Below are 19,252 nucleotides of genomic sequence, written 5' to 3'. Positions count from 1 at the left end.
GTCGTGACCCGAGCTGAGATCAAGATTGGACGTTCAACTGACTGAGCCACCTAGGCACCCCTACATTGTGACTTATTATGACAGAATTCCATTGATGGTAAAATGTCATCCTAATAGCTCCAGAAAGTATTGTTTTAAGGTTATTTCTTTTCCAACCACTTTATCTGGTGTCGATAAAGGAGCTCTTCTGTTTTTGCTACAAGGGTTGTCCCGGGGACCAGCAGCACCAGCCTTAAGGGCTTCTCTTGGCAGTGCAGAATCTCAACGCACAGCTGACCACATCAGCCAGACTACCCATTGAAACGAGATCCCAGGAGATCTGAGCACACATTGTGTCAGAGGCTCTGGCATATAAGGAAACCTGGAGAAACTTCCCCCTTTTAAAGTATCTGATGCCCATGAATACAAAAATGTGAGAGCTCTGGTTTGTGTTCTTTTATCCAGCTCTAGGAAATTAACTTTGGTTAGTAATTCTCAAAGCTGGCCCTTTAGACCAGTGTCGTTCTCCTCTGGGATCAAGAATGCACATTCTCAGGTCCACCTACTGAATGTAAACTTGAGGGTTGAGATCCAGCAAAGCAAGATTCTTTAAGAGCTCTGTAGGTAGGGGTGCCTGGCTTGCTCAGTCAGTAGAGCATGTGACTCTTGATCTCTGGGGTTGTGAGTTCCAGCCTCACATTGAGTGTTGAGAATCCAGGGGGTGGGGAGGGAATGATAAAAGCCATCCAGGTAAATTGTGGTTTCTATTATTTACAAAATTAGAATCCCTTTTGAAATTAGAGAATTACTTTGTAAATATCCTTTAGACATTTTGTTGGTATTAAATTTTCAGACTTCTTTGTGAATCCTTTACTTAAAATTTGAAGAAATAACCTCAGAATGTACGGGTAAGGGGAAAAAATTTAAGATACATAGTCTGACTGTGGCACAGATCAAAGCTGTGGCATTATGTGGCCAGCAGAGAGAGTTCTTACAGGCTTGTCAAGTGAATTTGTCATTGGAACTTGAGGATTTTGAAGTTAATTTTGGTAAGAGATGAATAGTGTTTTTATTTGAAGTAAGTGCTTTTTATTACAGATTTTATAGTCAGCAAAAACAGAGTGATTCATTTCAGGAAGATAATTAACTTTTATTAAAGTTTTGGAAGTTAACAAAATGCAGGAATTTTATTAAAAATTGGATTATCTTCAGGTTATCCTTTGAAACAGTGGTTCTCATGTTTTCAAGGTATAGCAGAACCCTCTGGAGGCTTATTAGAATACAGACCCCACTGTTTGTGATTTAGAAGGCCTGAGAATTTTCATTTCTAACAGCTGGTGTTGCTCTGGCATGGGGACTACATTTTCTTTGTTTTTTATAATAGAAAATACACTACAGATATTCCTGTTTGCTAATAAAGAATGTCTTTTTTTCCAGGTCATCTTGTGGGAGAAATGCTTTTAAAGACAAGGAGAAACAGCCAGAAAACAGATTTCATTTGTGAATTTATTACTCCATATAAACAACATATGAATAATCGTTAACACTTGACATTATGCCTCGTGGACAAATTTTCCGTGGTTAAAATATCTGGAATGGTGCAAACTTCCACTTTCATTCAGGTGTTATAAGAGTTCTTGCTGGCTGATGTTGCAAAGTAGTGTGGTAGTAGCCTACAAATACAGAATGACAGACAAACTCTCCTTTCAATTCGCTATAAATGGGAACTGTTAGAGGGATTTTTTTTGGCATCCCCTCTAGCCTGCAATTTGGGGTCAGTCCCCAAGATAAGGGGCTACTCATGAAATTTGGCACTGTTGTGAGAAAAATCATGTTTTACTAAAGCCATGTATATATATTTAAGCCCAAAGAAAGCAAAGAGTATGAGGGACATAGTGTGTTGTAGAATAATGAAAAATTAATTTCTTCCAAGTTAAACTGATATGCAGTATTAGGGTTAGATTCCAGCTGGGGTTCTTGGGGGCTCTGGATGTCGGCAGAGGACTATTTCTGGATTTTAATTTGGTCCTTATTTGTGCCTCCTCACTGTAATTAGATTTAGCTTACTAGTAACACTTTTCTTTACTTGGAAGTAGATGTGAGGCCTAGAAATCCCAGTTTGGTCTGAAAGGAGATTTATCTGCAAGTCTGCACAGAGAAGAGGAAAGCCGTATGGATCCTGTGAATGGTTCTCTGCGTTTACTTAGCCAATAAAGTTTAAAAAGTTTACAACAGTTTTAGGAGTTTATATAGTATTTAGGCTATGAAACATGAACTGTATGAAATGTTAACATTTTCAGAATTATTTCACAAGTCACTTTTTGACAATTCTGGCGTATGTATCCTCCTTTTCCTTGGTCTTTGCTAATCAGTGATCCTAAATGACCTATTCTCGGAGTGAAAGCAAACTAACTGTGGTCCAACATTTGCCTAGTGTTAGGTATTAGAGGTTTCTCTTTGGTACTAACCATTGCGGAGAAAAGCCCGTATAATGTGTTTTCCGCTACAGCCATGCTTATTAGAGTGGGCCAGATACGAATGATATAGAAGTTCACTGAGTCATCCAATTAGGATGTCCTCACTGCCATATGCACCAGAAAAGAGTAAGACTGAGGGGTGATTTTTTTCTAAGATAAAATTGAAGTAAAAATGTGGACTATGTGCTTTTCAGTGATGATATACTTAGTGATATCACCCACGGCCCAGATGATAAAGTGTAGTTATATATTCTGTGTTGTATATACTTTCTAAGAAGATTGCTTTGGTTTTGACCTGCAGTACCTAAGCAGGTCTGTAAACCTTTTGGTTAAGCTGCCGCTTGAGAATTGCTTTGTTTTCCAGAGAAACCAAGGCTCACACTTTGTACATACTTTATTTGAATAATCAAAGTAGCAGCATTATTAATATCTGATGGAATTATTAGCTGCCTCATCACAGAACCAGCAAGAAACCACTCTCTCAAGTGCGAGTCTCAAGACAATTCAAGTCTCCTTCATCCTTAAGAAACCAAAGTGGACAAGTGTGCTTTTCATTTGGCTCCAGAGAAGCTATAGCTGAGGCGCCGGGGGGACTCAGTGAAGCATCTGCTCTTGATCTCGGCTCAGGTCGTGATCTCACCGTTCGTGAGTCTGAGCCCCCGTGTCTGTCAGCGCAGAGCCTGCTTGGGAGTGTCCCTCCATCTCTCTGCCCCTCCCTCTCTCTCAAAAGAACAACAAAGCTGTAATTTAGAGCAAAATGTATTAAGTTGTGTGGCTGTACCTTCCGTTCCTGGTAGACACAACTGTTTACAGAATTTACTAGCACATCTGGCACAAAGCTGAGATGGACAACTCAAAGGTGGTGTTACTCCAAGTAAGCTCAAACTTTGTCTTCCTTCCTTGACCCCGCTTCTGTCAAAAGAACTTGCCGCTTTTCCTATAATTAAGTTTCATCTGTTAAAGTTTTTTTTTTTTTTTCCTCCTTGCTGACTTCTAACAGCTTTCACCCTTCTGAGCCTAAACTCCTACTGAAGGAATTACTCGTCGTTCTACTTGGTTTCTAGCCTGGCCTTACCTCTTGGATCAACAGTACATCACCTTGTAATAATGTGTGCTTATAAAGATGATGATGGAGGTCTTCAGCATGATTTTGAGAGAACAAATTTTCTTTAAAAACCCATTTCTCTTAGTGTGTATTAAGGTACTGTCTCCCTTGCTGTTCCTGACCTATCCACTGCTGCTTGGTCTTGTGATTTTTCTAGAAAGTACTAGATACAGTACTAGTGCATGATTCAATATAGCTGAAAAAATTCCAATCCCAGCTGTCATTTAGTTAAAAATATCACACATTGGTATCCACCTTGAAGTCTTGAGACTTGAGATACAAAGAAAATAGACCAACATTGTGGTATTTTATTGAGAAAACTGTAGGAAAAGGCCGTTTGAGTACTGTAAAGTAAAAACGGCTCTCTCAAATATCTGTACAATGTGGTCAAATATGTGACCTTTTGAAAAATTTTCATTAAAATTGTAATTCAAACAATTATAAAACCAATCAGGAACTAAATAATTTTATACATCTCTGTAGTCCAGATGGAGTTTGACTTACTAGTTTGCCAAATATTTCTTAAGAGAATTTAAGACCTGTGGGGAATCTGTGGAGACGATAGCTCTTCACATGAGGCCCAGTGTGGCGGACAAACCTCGGCTGCCTTCCCAGCATTCGTAACGAGGGCACAGGATCTGCTTTTTAAAAATTACTTGGTGGATTCTAAGAACAAGGATAAAAGTTAGTTTGTGAGTCGTATCTTCTTTTATCTTTTCCCAGAATAAAGGGTAACTGCAAATACAAAAAGTTGTCACCTCCAATTCAGGACCTGTGGCAACTGCAAATTAGACATCACACCGCCTCCCTCGAACCTGCCTACCAAGTCAGAGAAGTCATCCTTCGAGGCCAGCAAATTCGCCCCTTACTTAGTGCTTGGCATACACAGACTTGTTTTTAATGCAGAAATTCACCAGGGCTAGTAGAAAATTTCAAGTTAGAAAAGAGACTTTTAATTTTCTTAAATAATTCTATATACCATTCCACATTGTGGAAAAACCGAAGTATGCAGTCTGGAGACAACATCGAGATTTGAGAACACTGGCACAAATACATCTCTATTTCAGAATATATTAGAACCCCACGTCCCCTCTTACAGCCCGTAACAGATACCCAGCCCGAAACTGCAAGAGGTTTACAGATGAAACTTCAAATCTGGAGGTGTTAGCTGTGCCAGGGTCCTAAAACAGGTCTGGAAAGGACTCCGTCCCAACTCTGTTCCGTCACTGCAGCTGCACCCTGTATGCGCCTATCAGCAACTTCACCTGTCGAAAGAAAAGAGGCAACGTAGCAGCACCAACACCTCTGCCGAGCCCCCCCTTTCTTAGAGGAGGGAAAACACACGCGCGCGCGGCCGAGAGTTCTTATTTGGCAATGTTCTCAAATTGATTATCAATTCAAGTGTTAGGTTATCACTTTTAATAAATCCAAGTGCTTAAAGTTATAGTAAATAACTACCACTTATTACATAGACTTTTTTGGTTCATCTTCATTTTACAAAGAAATGTTTAGTGAGCAGCCTATGAGACACACATATGGCCATTAAATAACAGCCTAGAATACAACTCCGGCTGCTCCGTACTGCAGAGATGCATTCTTCTCATCTTTCCACACAATTTATGACACACAATTTATGACACACAATTATGTCTAACACATTGTATGTTCTTCCCCCCCCCCCCCCCCCCCCTTTAAGTAGGCTTCACATCCAGCGTGGAGCCCAATGTGGGGCTTGTGAACTCACGACCCTGGATGCTTAGGGACACCTGGGTAGCTTTGTTGGTTGAGCACCTACTTCGGCTCAGGTCATGACCTCACGGTTTGTGAGACTGAGCCCCACATTGGGCTTGCTGCTGGAATAGCAATGTGAGTAGTTGCACTAAATGTGAGGAAAGGATTGTCACCTTGGCAGAAGGCGCTTCCGTCAACCTTATGAAGAGTTTATTGAGGCCTGTAGCAGGGCTGAACGAGTAAACAAAATGGCTGTCCTAGAGAGAAAGACCACAGTCAGTGTTTCCTCAAACTTCTACGTCTAAGAGTATCACTGTAGCTTAAGAGAACAAAAACCTTTCAGACTCCCAGTGATGTAGAAGAGAATACCAGTTTTGTATTTTAATTTATATAAAGCAATTTCCTGTGACTACTTTCCCCTTGATTAAAAAGATACAAATGACAAAAAAGCTTAAGATTTATCTGCAAAAAAACAATACTCAGATAAATCTTTAGGATTAGCATGTATCCAGCCATATAGAGCCTGAGTGTTAAAAATCTTCATAACCAGTTAATTTTGCTGAATTCAGCCTAAGGAAAGAATTCTACCTGTGGAAAAGGAAACATACACAAAGATTCTTCAAGACCATTTTTTTATGTTAAAAAATGTATATAGCCAGCCACTAATAGATGTTATTATAAAGCAAAATTACAGTACAATGGTTGCCTAAAGCTCAGCCTAAGTACACCCATGTTATACTAGTGGTTGTGTTTCTGGGTATTTGAAGAACAGAATACTTTTAGGATTTCCAAATTTTTCTTTAAGTGAATGTTTGTAATTATAACGGTGGGAAAAGGCAGAGTATTTTAAAATCAGTATGTTTCTTCTACCTTAAGAATTTCTAAGACGTGGTAAATGTAACTTAAGGCATATATATCAAACATTTAGAAATCCAGACTTACATTGACAAAATGTGGGACAATTTTACTTTATGATTATGGGTTAGTGCCTCATTTCCAAGTGGTTTACTAAATTAAAATTAACGTACTTTATTAAAACAGCAATTTAAACGTCATCTGTGCTTCTGGATCAGAAGAATGTGCTTTTCAGTAACGAACTACAGAAAATCTTACCAGAAAAACCGGAAGTTGAAATTTATCATTTAACACTACAGCTTGCACACTACACGGTCCACAGAGCCGAGCAATTACTTCTTTACCCAAAAAGTTTGCATGGAAAATAAACAGCAGGATGCCAGAGCCTGAATAAGGGAGATGTAAACACAGATTTTAATACCACTCCTAACATGGCCACCTTTCAGCTCAGAGGGAGACGCACCCTGTACAAGTTGGAAGCGGTCCCCGGAATGCGCCTGGGTGGAGCAGCACCCCACCCGGTGCCCATTCACACCAAATCATCAGTCCTCCAATTTCAAAACTTGGCATTAGAAAAAAATTTTTAAAAGTTTATTTATTTTGAGAGAGAGACAGAGTGAGCAGGGGAGGAGCAGAGACAGAGGGGGAGAGAGAATTCCAAAGGCTCTGTGCCCAACCTGGGGCTCAAACTCATGAACCATAAGCTCATGACCTGAACCGAAAGCAAGAATCAGATGCTTAACTGAGCCACCCAGGTGTCCCTCCCAGCACTTTTCAAACCACAGATCCCTTTTATTTTCTGTCTAATCCCTACTGAGAACTCATGAATCAAAATCTTAAAAATACGCTTTTCTACATAACAGTTTTTGGTCTAAAAAAGTAGCGGTATTTATAATTTGCAGCTGAATACATATTCATGTCCATGGAATGCAAATGTCCATGGAAGCAAACTTCTGTGGTGGCTGTTTCTGGGTGTGGGTTTGAATGATTGTCCATTTTCTTCCACATGGTATTTGGCTCTTTCCAGATTTTTCGGTTAATACCCAAACTTATTCTAGGCAGGGGGAGGAACATGAGGTTTGAAGCTTTCATTGAATATCCGAACTCTACCGCATGACTCATTTCTTTGAACATAAGCCATACTTTCCAGTATAACAGAAAATAGGCGTATGAACTCCATGACCCTTCTGGTAAGCCACTTTCAGGACAAAAAAAACAATGGTCCAGAACAATTATATACTTCATAAAAGAGACCCCAAGGAACCATCTGTCCTGATCCCAGGGAAAGAAGGACACACAGAGCCCCTGGCCCTCTTACCTTTCCTTTCAAGCTGTTTAAGGTCTGACATCCTGGTTTTGCTCTCTAGCTTTAAAATGCAACCCCCCACTCACCTGAGTGCTGAGGTTCAAAAGAAGAGAAGGCCTACAGTCTTTTTCCCGTCAGCTCCACTATCAAAGAGTTGAGTATTTATTACTGACTGCACCGAAAAGGAGGGTGGTGACTCTTCAAAATGGCCCGGATGGGGACACGTGGTCAATAGGGAAAATCCTATCTGAAAATCTTTCATTCAGGTGCTGTTTATTCTGACCAAAAGGAGATCTAAGGGAGGTGTGTTTATTTGCTCTCCTCTGACAAATACTTGAATTTCACAGAAGAAAATGACACAAGGGACTCTAATCAGTTTGCCAGCAGTTGTTTTGTGGTATCGATATAAACATTTTCTCCAGCCAAACTAGGTGTTGAACAATTACAGTCTCCTCAAGAGCCCAAGGTCAATGTTTCTCAGGGCTGAGTGTGCTCCTAAATGGAGACTTCACCAGGGTGTTGACTGAGGGTCAGGTCTGGGCGGGGCCTGAGAGTCTTGCATCTCTCACGAGCTAGCGAGGGGCAGGAAAACCTATCAGGATCTTCCGTCTGAGGACGACAAGGCATCTTTGAGATTTTGGAAACAGAAAATTTCTGTTGGCTGCAGATGTTGTGCATGTGCAGAAAAGAGCCCTCAGTAACCCTAAGGCAGTCCTGGTGCTCTGGGGCCCATGAGTTACGCGTGCTGGGAGACGCCGGGCTCAACTCACCCATCCCTGCACCCCAACCCCCGACCTGGTGCTCGCCACCCAGCAATGCGAACTAACCGTCTGGACAGTGGAAACCACAAATGATTCTTCAGTGTCCAGGTCACTAAACACAGGTGTTATGAATAGATGTCTTTTCATGGTATGAAATTTTCATGGCTATATTTTAATTAAATTTCCATTAAGGAATCCATACGATTTATTTTATTAATTAAAAAAATTTTTAAGTTATTTATCTTGAGAGAGACCTAGCATGAGTGGGGGAGGGGCAGAGAGAGAGTGAGAGAGAATCCTAAGCAGGCTCCGTGCTGTCAGCACAGAGCTCGGCGTAATGCTCTAAGTCATGAAACCACGAGATAATGACCTAAGCCAAAACCACAGTTGGACGCTTAACTGAGCCACGCAGGTGCCCCTGAATACATATTTTTTAAATGGATGTTTTTATTTTTTTAACAGAAAAGGAAAAGCCCAGCTTCCTACTTTCAGGCAGAGACAGTGTTATCTCCATTTAAACATGTGGTGTCCCAGTGTCCCAGAGAAGGCCATGCCATGGTCATGGTCATGGTCTTGCCTGTTAAGCAGAGCCGAGCAAGCAGAACTGAAGTTTCCATCTCTCAGTACTCAACTTTACGATGAGCCAAGACACTGGCTTATTCAGGAGAAACATTCTCTCTGGGCTTAGAATCCTGACGCTAACTAAATTTTAATAAAACTCAATTAAAAAAAAAAAAACATATAACTAGGGGTGTGTGGGTGGTTCAGTTGGTTAAGTGCTGACTTGATTTCGGCTCAGGTTATGATCTCACAGTTCATGGGTTCAAGCCCCACATTGGGCTCTGCACTGCCAGACGGGGGCCTGCTTGGGATTCTCTCGCCCTCTCTCTCTGCCCTTCCCCTGCTTGTGCACGCACGCACTCTCTCTCAAAATAAATAAACATTAAAAAAAGAAAAAACCAAACAAGTACAATTATTAAGACCCAACTTCCATACTGTGTGTGTGTGAGAAATGGTTTTATTAAAGCACGGGGACAGGAGCTGTGGGCAGAAAGAGCTGCCCCAACTTCCGTACTTTTTAAACAAGTGCTAACACAGTGCTCTGTGGGTCCCTCCAGGTCACCTAGGATGGTGGGTAGCAACTGGGTTTCTCTCTGCCAGAGTAGCCCTGCTGTTAACCATTTTGCAGAATTATTACACACACTGGGACTCTGTTCAAGTTATGTTCACAGAAAGAGGTCTACACTGTTTAAAAATTAGTTAAAGTGTCCCTTTTCAAACTGAGAGAAAACATAGGCTTACCTTCTGGTATGTTCTGTGGGGGTTTATAATTGAAATCCGTTGAAAAATCTGGCCCCTCACAGAGACGGTGACATGCTATTGGGAAGATTGGTTCTAACAGAGCAAGACGTGCCTCAAAGTAGTCCCTTATTGTTTCTTCTGCTACTCTTGAAAGTCTAACAAAAAAGAATAGACTTGTTAATATTGATGTAGAAAATAACCATGAGTCACATTATCATCAAACTGTTCAATACCGGTGAGGCCTTTCCCAAATCAACTTAAAAAAAAAAAAAACGTTAACTTCCTACTCATCATTCCCTCTCTGCACTTTTCTTTAGCACTCGGCATCTGACACACTATGTGTCTTACTGTCTGTGCTGTCACATGGAAATTCAGGCTGTAAGAGAGCAAATCTTTCTCCCTCACTGCTGTCTCCATCTTCCCAGTCTTCCGAATAGTTCCTGGTACACGGACAGCACTCAGGACTTATTTGTCTATGAAAATGAGAATTCTATTAATAAATTCAAAAACTGCCACACACACACACACGCCTTGTTATAGTACTTAGTTTAGAAAGCAGTCGAATGAACTGAGAAGTGCTAATTCAGAAAATATTTTTAAATGACTCATTTGGTTTGCCCAGGACATTCTGGTTTTAGGAGGAGAAGTCCGGTGTGCTGGATCACAGACACACAAAAATTACCAGCTGGGGAAGGCTTCCGGCAAAGGCCGCCGATGTCGGCAGACTCACCACGCACATGCCCTTTCGTTCTGTTTTTTGTCTCTCGTCTGAAATTTACCTTACTTGCTGCTTAGGATATTGATACTGGAATTGGAGTAACTATTGTGCAGGCACGAAGATCCGAGTCACACCCTGAGCGTGGCTGGCGGTGGAGGAGGAAGAGAGGGGAAGAGTGGCCATTCCTGCCGAAGGCTGCCTACCCCCGGGCTTCCTGTTACATGAACAATAAACACCTTACTTGTGTTACCTACTGTTTGTGACTGTTTGTGAAGCTTCTGTTATGTGTTGCCAAAATAATTAAGTGAAAAAGCTACCGAATGACTTGCATGAACTTTTAATTAGAATAAAATGATTTAGAATTCACTTAAAAAGAGGCGCCTAGGTGGCTCAGCTGGATGAGCATCTAACTCTCGATTCTGGCTCGGGTCACGATACCAGGCTTGTGGAATCAAACCCAGGGTTGGACTCCGTGCTGAGCATGGAGACTGCTTAAGATTCTCTCTCTCTTCCCCACTTGTCCTCTCTCTAACAAAGAAAAATAATACTAATAATTCGCTTGAAAAAGAATGATCTTGAAAGGATCAACTGGGGTATATCCAGACAATGCGATACTATTCAGTAAAACAAGAAATGTGCTATCAAGCCATCAGACACGGAGGACGGAGGTGGCTATGTTTTTATAGCGTTATTTACAACAGTCAGATTTTGGAAGCGGCCCAACTCTTGGTCCATCGACTGATGAATAAAGATGTGGAATACATATACAATGTAATGTTATTCAGTCATAAAAAAGAACGATGTCTTGTCACTTGCAGCCACATGGGTGGAGCTAGAGAGCATTACGCTAAGTGAAGTCAGAGAAAAAGACAAATACCATGCGATTTCACTCATGTGTGGAACTGAAGAAACAAAACCAAGGAAAAATGAAGACACAAACCAAAAAACACATTCTTAACTACAGAGAACGAAGTGTGGTGGCCAGAGGGGAGGCTGGTAGGGGGAAGGCTGAAACAGGTGACCGGGAAAAAGCGTACACTCGTCACGGAGGGGCACCGGGTTTGCTGGGTCACTACACCATCCACCTGAAGCCAGTGTGACCCTGTATGTCAACTATACTGGAGTTCAAACAAATGAGCGAACATTAAAAAAAAGGCATGGAAGGATCTTCGATGCCTACTACTATGAGAAAGAAGCCATCTGAAGAAGGCAAGCATCAGGATTACAACTGCATGACATTCCGGAAAAAGCAAAACTAGAGAGAAAGTAAAAAGACGAGTGGTTGCCAGGGGTCAGGGGGTAGGAAGGGATAAGCAGGACAGGATGTTCAGGGCAGTGGCACTCTGAATGACACCAATGGTGGGTACATGTCATTACAATGTGTTAAAACCCCAAGCTGCACAACACCAAGGTGAACCCTCAGGTAAACCAGGGGGTTTGGATGAGAACAGTCCATGCAGGTTCACTGGGTTCAGTGGATACACCACTCTGGCGACAGAAGTTGGCGGGGAAGTTGTGCATGTGTGGAAACAGAGGGTATTTAGGAACCTCTGGGCTTTCGGCTCAACTTCACCGTGACTTAAAACTGCTCTAAAAATTATGTCTATTAAAAAAGCAACAACTACAGCTTACGCAGTTTTGAGAAAATGTCCGTAAGCCAAATTACAAGCATAATTAAGGTTTTAAGGAGTTACTCCTAGGCAAGACTGTGTTAAGTTTAAAAGTCTGAGGACCTCAAGGACTTGCGGAAAAACAACTCATATGGCACTTACTAAACGTATGAGCTTTTGAGAACAGAAACCTGGCGGGACTTCCACTCGACAATCTTTTCCCGTTCCACACCTCTAATGATGACGTGTCCAAGACGACTCTGTGACTGAACCATGGCACATTCACGCACACTTACGTCTCTAAATGATTCTTCAGCAAGTCGTACACCAACACGTTGTTACACTGCTTCGCAAAATGCAGGGCACTATTTTGGTGCTTTGACAAAATATTGCAGTCAGCTCCACATTCAATTACAAGTCGTACGATATCAGAATTTCCTCTTTTACAGGCCTATGACAGGAAAAAAGGAGTAGTAATCACTTAACTGCAAAATAAGAGAACTACCCAGCAGTGTTTGTCCCCTTCTCCACACGTGAGCCCAGGTGTTCTTCGAGAAGAGGACAGAAGGTCTGGGGGTGGGGGGGGGGGAGAACATGGTTATCAGGTCTCACCCACGGTTACAAACTGTGACATCAACGACAGGTGGCATATGCTCCTTTTAGTCCGCGAACAGTACCGAAATCAGTGCTACATTCAATCTCCTCCCTGACTCCTGGGGAAACGGGCAAGTCTGAGAAAGGTACTTCTGTCCCAAGACAGAACAAACACCAGGCCTTTCTAAGCTCTGGCGTGCTCCACTCTTCAGACCAAGTCCTGTGCCCTAGCAGCCGATATCTTAGCACCCAGACAAGTGAGATCCTCTTGGGAATCTCTAAGGGAGCTCTCTTAGCATCACAAAGTAATTTCACGATTTTCCTAGAAGCTGCTTTAAAGGAGACTAATTAAGCACAGATACAAATCTGAATCCAGCAAATCTAAGATGGAGCTGGATGCAGTTCAAAGACCATTTCTAGAGTAAAAAGACCTACATCCAGGCTCTCTCCTGTCTCTGTTACTTACCGGCTTTGTGACTTCAAGTAAATCCCTTAATTCTGAGTCTCACTGTTTCCACTTGTCAAGAGGGGATAACGGTACTTCTGCCTCACGACACTGAGGCTGAAATTAAAATAATATATTGTACACAGATATACAATGGAATCCTACTTGCCAATGAGAAAGAATGAAATACGGCCTTTTGTAGCAACGTGGATGGAACTGGAGAGTGTTACGCTAAGTGAAGTAAGTCATACTGAGAAAGATACCATATGTTTTCACTCTTATGTGGAAGGGGAAGGGGAAAAAAAAAGTTACAGAGAGGGAAGGAGGCAAACCATAAGAGACTCTTAAAAACTGAGAATAAACTGAGGGTTGATGCAGATGGGGGAGGGGAACGTGGCTGATGGGCACTGAGGAGGGCACCTGTTGGGATGAGTACTGGGTGTGGTACAGAAACCAATTTGACAATATGTTTCAATATTAAAATATATATAACATATTGTACATGGAACAGGGCCAAGCCGGTAAGCTTTCCCACAAGAACAATGCCATCTCGTGTGCTACTGAGCATGCGGGACAGCATTTCTACAGAGCAGGTGTCTAAGCCGTGTAATCGCTAGGTCAAAGGGCATGCATCTAGTGACAGATCTGACAAATGCCCTTCAAAAGCATGTAACCCTGTGGTTCTCACTGGGGTGGTTTTGCCCCCAGGGGAATTCAGGCAATTGATGACAATTGTTACACCTGAGGGTGGGTACTATGTCACCTGGTGCAGAGGTCAGGGATGCTGTGACACATCCTACAAGCGATCTGGCCCACAATGTCAGTAGCAGGAAGGGTGAGAGGCCCCTGCTGGGACCAGTCATATGCCCAACATTAGGGGGTGAGAATGTGGTTTCTCCACACCCTCACATTCTGGTAATGATCAAGTTTATACATTATTTCCAAGATGAAAGGTTTTTTATTTTGTTTTAAACATTTCTGAAAATCTTTCCCCAGGTTTATTTCTTCTAATTCTCACATTCAATAAAACCAATTTAATATACTAAATCTAAGTAAAGCTTAAACAATAGGTGCCCCCCAAAACCCAACACAAACAAAAACCAAAGCAAACCAAAAAAATAAAAAACAAAATTAAATACATTTATAGGCAGTCTAATTTAGACAACAGTTTATTACGTATGCTTAAGCTCCTCTCTGGGAAGAAACAAGAAACCATCCCTCGACCTCTTCCCCTCTGGGCACTGCCTTCCTCCTTTTCAGACCAACTCCTAAATGCCAGCTACATCCAGCATCCACCTTCCCAGCCCCTGCAATCCCACATCCCTCAAACCCAATACAAACTCTGCCCAGATGAGGGCGCCAACACCCTCTGCAGTGCTAACCCCCAAAGGCAATTTCTCCCTTTCTCCCAACTTCTCAGCCCATTGTTCTTTGGCGTCTCTGCCCCACAGATGCTTCGGGCCAGCTCACTCAGGATACCTCTCCCTCCTGATCTTCCTCTTCCTCTGGTCTTTCCTATGTGGCTGCCTTCTCTGACCGTTCTTTCCCTTCCAAATCTCAGTGGTGACCCAACTCTCAGCCTAGGGCTGTAATCATGTTGTCTACACAGATGAACCCGAATCTGAATATACAGCCCACACCCTTCTCCTGAGCGAAAGATCACAATGTGAAACATCTGAGCATTTTCAGCTCAAATGCAACCCCACTCCCATTGTATACTGTGTTCCCTAAATTAGCAAACAGGATTACAAGCATAGCCGTCAATTACCAAGTGCCATGAATTCTACCTCTTTAAAACACTGGTCTACCCACTTCTATCTCCACTGTCACTACCTGGGTACAGACTACTATTTCACTTAATTTAAAAAATGTCCCCTATATGTCTGCTAACTCCTGGTCTTTTATCCAATTCCTTCCCCCTACTGACCTAGGGGGACATTAAAAACAGTCACCTTTCTTCTGATTATGTTTCTCCAGCTTAGCGGCTCCTGAACGCTCTCAGGATTAGGTCATCCTAATTCCTGTGTCTGCGCTCACTGCCCTGTGCGCACCTCCACACGCCTGACTACTCGAGTGTCTGCTGTGCAGCATGTATCCGGTGATTTCGCGGTAAGACAAAGTTTTAATTCATGCTTTGGGGTGCCACCTCTGCTCTAAACATATGGCAACAGGAACACATAAAGGAAAATTAAAATTCGAAAGTAGGGCTCCTGAACAAAATAAGCATTTCCGCGAACCAGAAGTGAAACAGCAGCACAAGGAGTGAGTTCGGCCGAGGGGACAGGTGATGATGGCCTTGAGAGTACAAAGATTCAAGACCACACTGAGGCCCAGGCCCAGTGGTAACTTGAGCCTGTACCTGTGCTCTCACTGACTCAGGAAATGCAGCTGAAACTCAGTACGGCCAAGAAACACCTACTCGGATTAAGAGCTTGCACCAACCTGTATCTAGGAAGGGGGCAGTAAGACAGAGCCTCCCTCCGTGCAGGGAACTAACACGCGGTGTGATGTCAGGACCTGTTATGTCCTAACAGCATCTTAGGCCAGGAATTTAGAACGGCCACAGGAACATTCTAGACTGGGCTAGGCCCCAGGAGAGGCAAATACAAAACTGTTGTAAACAGAGAGGGGCAATTAAAGGGGGAGATATGTAGGAAGCTTTAGCAACCTTCCATTCAAAACAATCATCAAACCACAACTGCAAACACACTCGAAGAAATCTGATTCCACTCACGTAAAACCATAATGTAAGCACACCGTGCTCTTTCCCACTCCCAGGTGTCAGTACACATCTTACTCCAGTTTCCGCTCACACAGCTCATCCCTGTCAGCTTATGTATCATTCTGTGGGATGCAGCTCAGCCACCCATCACATCCACCGTGTCTCACCTCTTTTAAAAAGAAAAAAAAATTTTTTTTTAAATCTTTATGTATTTATTTAAAAAAATTTTTTTAAAACATTTATTCATCTTTGAGAGACAGAAAGAGGGAGACACAGAATCCGAAGCAGGCTCCAGGCTCTGAGCTGTCAGCACAGAACCCAATGTGGGGCTTGAACTCATGAACCGTGAGATCATGACCTGAGCCGAAGTTGGAGGCTCAACCGACTGAGCCACCCAGGTACCCCTAATCTTTATTTTTGAGAGAGAGAGAGAGACAGACAGACAGACAGACAGACAGACAGAACAGGAGCTGGGAGGAACAGGGAGAGAGGGAGACACAGAATCTGAGGCAGGCTCCGGGCTCCGAGCTGTCAGCACAGAGCCCAACACGGGGCTCAAACTCACAAACCACGAGTTCATGACCTGACCTGAAGTCAGATGCTTAACCGACTGAGCCACTCAGGTGCTCCTTACCTCTTTTTTTTAAAGTAATCTAAACCCAACGTGGGGCTCAAACTGATGACCCCTGAGATCAAGAGTCATATGCTCTACTGACTGAGCCAGCCAGAAGCCCTGCCCTGTCCGGCTCTGAATCCAGACTGCTAGGCCTGGTACCAACTTTCATGTAATTCCAGAGCTCTCTGTGCTTATTCCTATTACATTATTGTTCACACCAGCTTTTAACTGCTTCTTTGCTCAGCGGTTTCTCTTACACATCTGTGTCCTGTTCCCCATCCTATTCTCGGCCCCCAGCAGACTGCCTGGCAGAGGCATCTGTGAAGAGCGAGGGAGTAGGTGACCCGTGTGAAGTATTTACCTTCATTAGAGCGGTCTCACCGTTACTCTGCTGGACATTTACAAAAGCTCCTGCTTCCAAAAGAATAGCCACTGTAGTTAGGAAGTTCTATTAAAAAAAAAAAAGAAAAAAGAAAATTTAATTCCCAAAATTCTTTAGAAGATATTTTTTGATGATTTGAAATTTTTAGCCATCAGGAAAAATCCTCAGATTCTATCCCAAGCAGGTTGGTGAACACGGTTCTTCACTGTGCCCTCCTGCTCAGGCTCCACACAGCCACACGCCCTTTGCCAGCAACTTCGCTCTCAAGTGGAACCACTGGTTTCAACCTATGAATCTCTGTGTATTAATCTTTTAAAAAGATAATATGTGGCAATATTTTCATTAAATTCTTAACCAAAAGGAACATTTAATTTCAACTGGAAAAGATTTTTAATTTTTTAAAATGTCTATTTATCTCTGAGACAGACACCGTGAGTGGGGGAGGGGCAGAGAGAGAGGGAGACACAGAATCTGAAGCAGGCTCCAGGCTCCAAGCTGTCAGCACAGAGCCAGACGTGGGACACTTAACTGACTCAGCCACCCAGGTGCCCCTCAACCGGAAAAGATTTTTAAAAGATCTAACATTGAAACCAGTATTAGTACCTTAACCAGAGGTCCTTTTACTTTTTCTTTTTTTAAAGTAAACTCTGTGCCCAACATGGGGCTTGAACTCATGACCCCGAGATCAAGACTCGCATGCTCTACCAACTGAGCCAGCCAGGAGCCCCCAGGGTCCTTTTTCAATATAAATCACTTCCCACTACATAAATCACATTTTGAAAATCCAATTACAAAGTACAGCTACTAATTAACAAAAATCTATTCATGACAAGTCTGAGATGAACTGAAATATGAGACTCTAAAGCTTTGTGACTATATGAGAGTTACATTTCAGGACAGGACAGAAACAGACCGTCCTAGTCCACAGGTAGGAATTCCTACAGACTAAGAAACGGAGAGCTCTTGAGTTCCCAACCTTCTCGGCTGCGTGAATGAGGGCGGTGGTCCCATTCTTCTGTCTGCCATTCACCTTAGCCCCTTTCCTGATGAGGAGCCTCAGCAGGTCGTCTTGCCCTCCGGCTGCGGCGAGCATCACCAGTGTCATCCCGCTTGAATCCTTCATTGGTTTTGTTGAGGAAAAGACATGTCAAAGTCTATCAGAAAAATTCCAGAACTAAGTCTCTTCGCCTAGGATGTTTCAACGTGAAATCGCTGAAGTACACTGATTTAAGCATCTACCTAAGTCTTTCACTAAAATATCCTTATTTTTATTTAAGTTTATTTATTTATTTTTAATAATTAATCTCTACACCCAATGTGGGGCTTGAACTCACAACACTGAGATCGAGACTTGCACCGCACCGTCTTCTGACTGAGCCAGGCAGGTGCCCCTCACTAAAATATCCTTATTATAATCAGAAACTAATAACCTTCACAATTTCTTTAAATGTCATAAAAATTTTACAACTTCCAGGTATTAATGTTCTAAAGGCCCGTCAACATTCTGCACGACATACTGATGAATAGTGCATCTTGATGCTATAAAAATGGCAAAGGTACTTATTTATTTATCGCACATTTCAGGTCCGAAAGCCTCCTTGTGTTCTAGGTAAAACAGGTGAAACTCACATTCGTGATAGTTGCTTAGCTGGCCAAAGATCTGAGGCTAGAAATGACCACTAGAAGTGACCTAAGTCCAAGGGTAACTGAATGCTGTCTGGATTAGACAAATGGCCTCTACAAAAGCTAACTGTTGGGAAATGACAGTTTGATTGCTCAGGGGATGAAGAAGAAAATTCAGAAGCAGGAAACAGGACACTGATATGATTGGTTTCTAAGAGGCTATGACAATCTAGACAAATTAAAATACTTTATAAAAAATTTTAATGTTTATTTATTTTTGACAGAGAGAGAGAGAGACAGAGAGGGGAGACAGAGCACAAGTTGGGGAGGGGAAGAGAGAGAGGGAGACACAGAATCCGAAGCAGGCTCCAGGCTCTGAGCTGTCAGCACAGAGACTGACACGGGCCTCGAACCCACAAACGCGAGATCACGACCTGAGCCGACGTTGGATGCTTAACTGACTGAGCCACCAAGGCACCCCTAAAATACTTTAAAAAGAGATAAAATTACATAAAGTTGACAAAAAATAAAAAGCCAAAACATTTCCAATCATTTGAAACAAACACATGGGAAAATCAAGCCATTTATTAAATGCCATTTGATAAAACCAAGTTCTAACAAGGTGAGTTAATTTGGCTACAATCTGAAAGTTTAGCAGAATTCACCTGCATGAGCAATCTGAACACAAATATAAGAAAAATTAACTGAAATAAGGTAGTGCACTTCCTCTCATCTGCAAATTACCTTATTACCACAAAACATATTAGAGGGAAAAAACCTTTTTTCTAACTTAGTAAAGTTCCCTGTAGCTGCTAGGCTTTTTATTAATGAAGACCAAGCTACATAAGAATGAAAGTAGGGAAAAAAGCACCAGATAAAACCCAACATCCATCCCTGATAAGAACTTCAACAGATAGACAAAAGGAAGTCTACTGTCCACTAGAAACCAACAACAGCACAACAGAAAAAGGATCTTCACCCAGCCTCAGGGGAAAGCCACCCTCAGACGAGAGACAGAACAGGATC

The 19,252-nt window shown here is 42.4% G+C and overlaps 2 protein-coding genes across 7 annotated transcripts in view; one reads left to right on the top strand and one right to left on the bottom strand.

The window, feature by feature from the left end:
- Window positions 1-6,347, top strand: part of PSPC1 (paraspeckle component 1) — a 109,112-nt gene extending 102,765 nt beyond the window's left edge. The window contains exon 10 of the transcript XR_002739420.2: window positions 1,417-6,347. The gene's annotated coding sequence lies outside the window, so the exon portion shown is untranslated. The remainder of the gene's footprint in view (window positions 1-1,416) is intronic.
- Window positions 1,468-19,252, bottom strand: part of MPHOSPH8 (M-phase phosphoprotein 8) — a 54,868-nt gene continuing 37,083 nt past the window's right edge. For 2 of the 6 annotated variants that reach the window (XM_011282719.4, XM_045037515.1), the window contains exons 8-14: window positions 17,580-17,720; window positions 16,583-16,669; window positions 12,141-12,295; window positions 9,517-9,671; window positions 6,406-6,533; window positions 5,466-5,549; window positions 3,382-4,826 (exon numbers count right to left, since the gene is read on the bottom strand). In XM_011282719.4, the coding sequence (XP_011281021.1) occupies window positions 4,785-4,826; window positions 5,466-5,549; window positions 6,406-6,533; window positions 9,517-9,671; window positions 12,141-12,295; window positions 16,583-16,669; window positions 17,580-17,720 (792 nt within the window). In that variant the 3' untranslated portion in view covers window positions 3,382-4,784. Of the gene's footprint in view, window positions 3,197-3,381; window positions 4,827-5,465; window positions 5,550-6,405; window positions 6,534-9,516; window positions 9,672-12,140; window positions 12,296-12,456; window positions 12,558-12,899; window positions 13,001-16,582; window positions 16,670-17,579; window positions 17,721-19,252 lie in introns of those variants that run through there. The other 4 variants (XR_006585443.1, XM_045037619.1, XM_045037551.1 and 1 more) reach the window with 4 other exon arrangements.

The sequence above is a fragment of the Felis catus genome, chromosome A1, assembly GCF_018350175.1.
Source record: "Felis catus isolate Fca126 chromosome A1, F.catus_Fca126_mat1.0, whole genome shotgun sequence".
Lineage (NCBI taxonomy): Eukaryota > Metazoa > Chordata > Mammalia > Carnivora > Felidae > Felis > Felis catus.
This window is presented reverse-complemented; position numbering and strand designations above follow the sequence as displayed.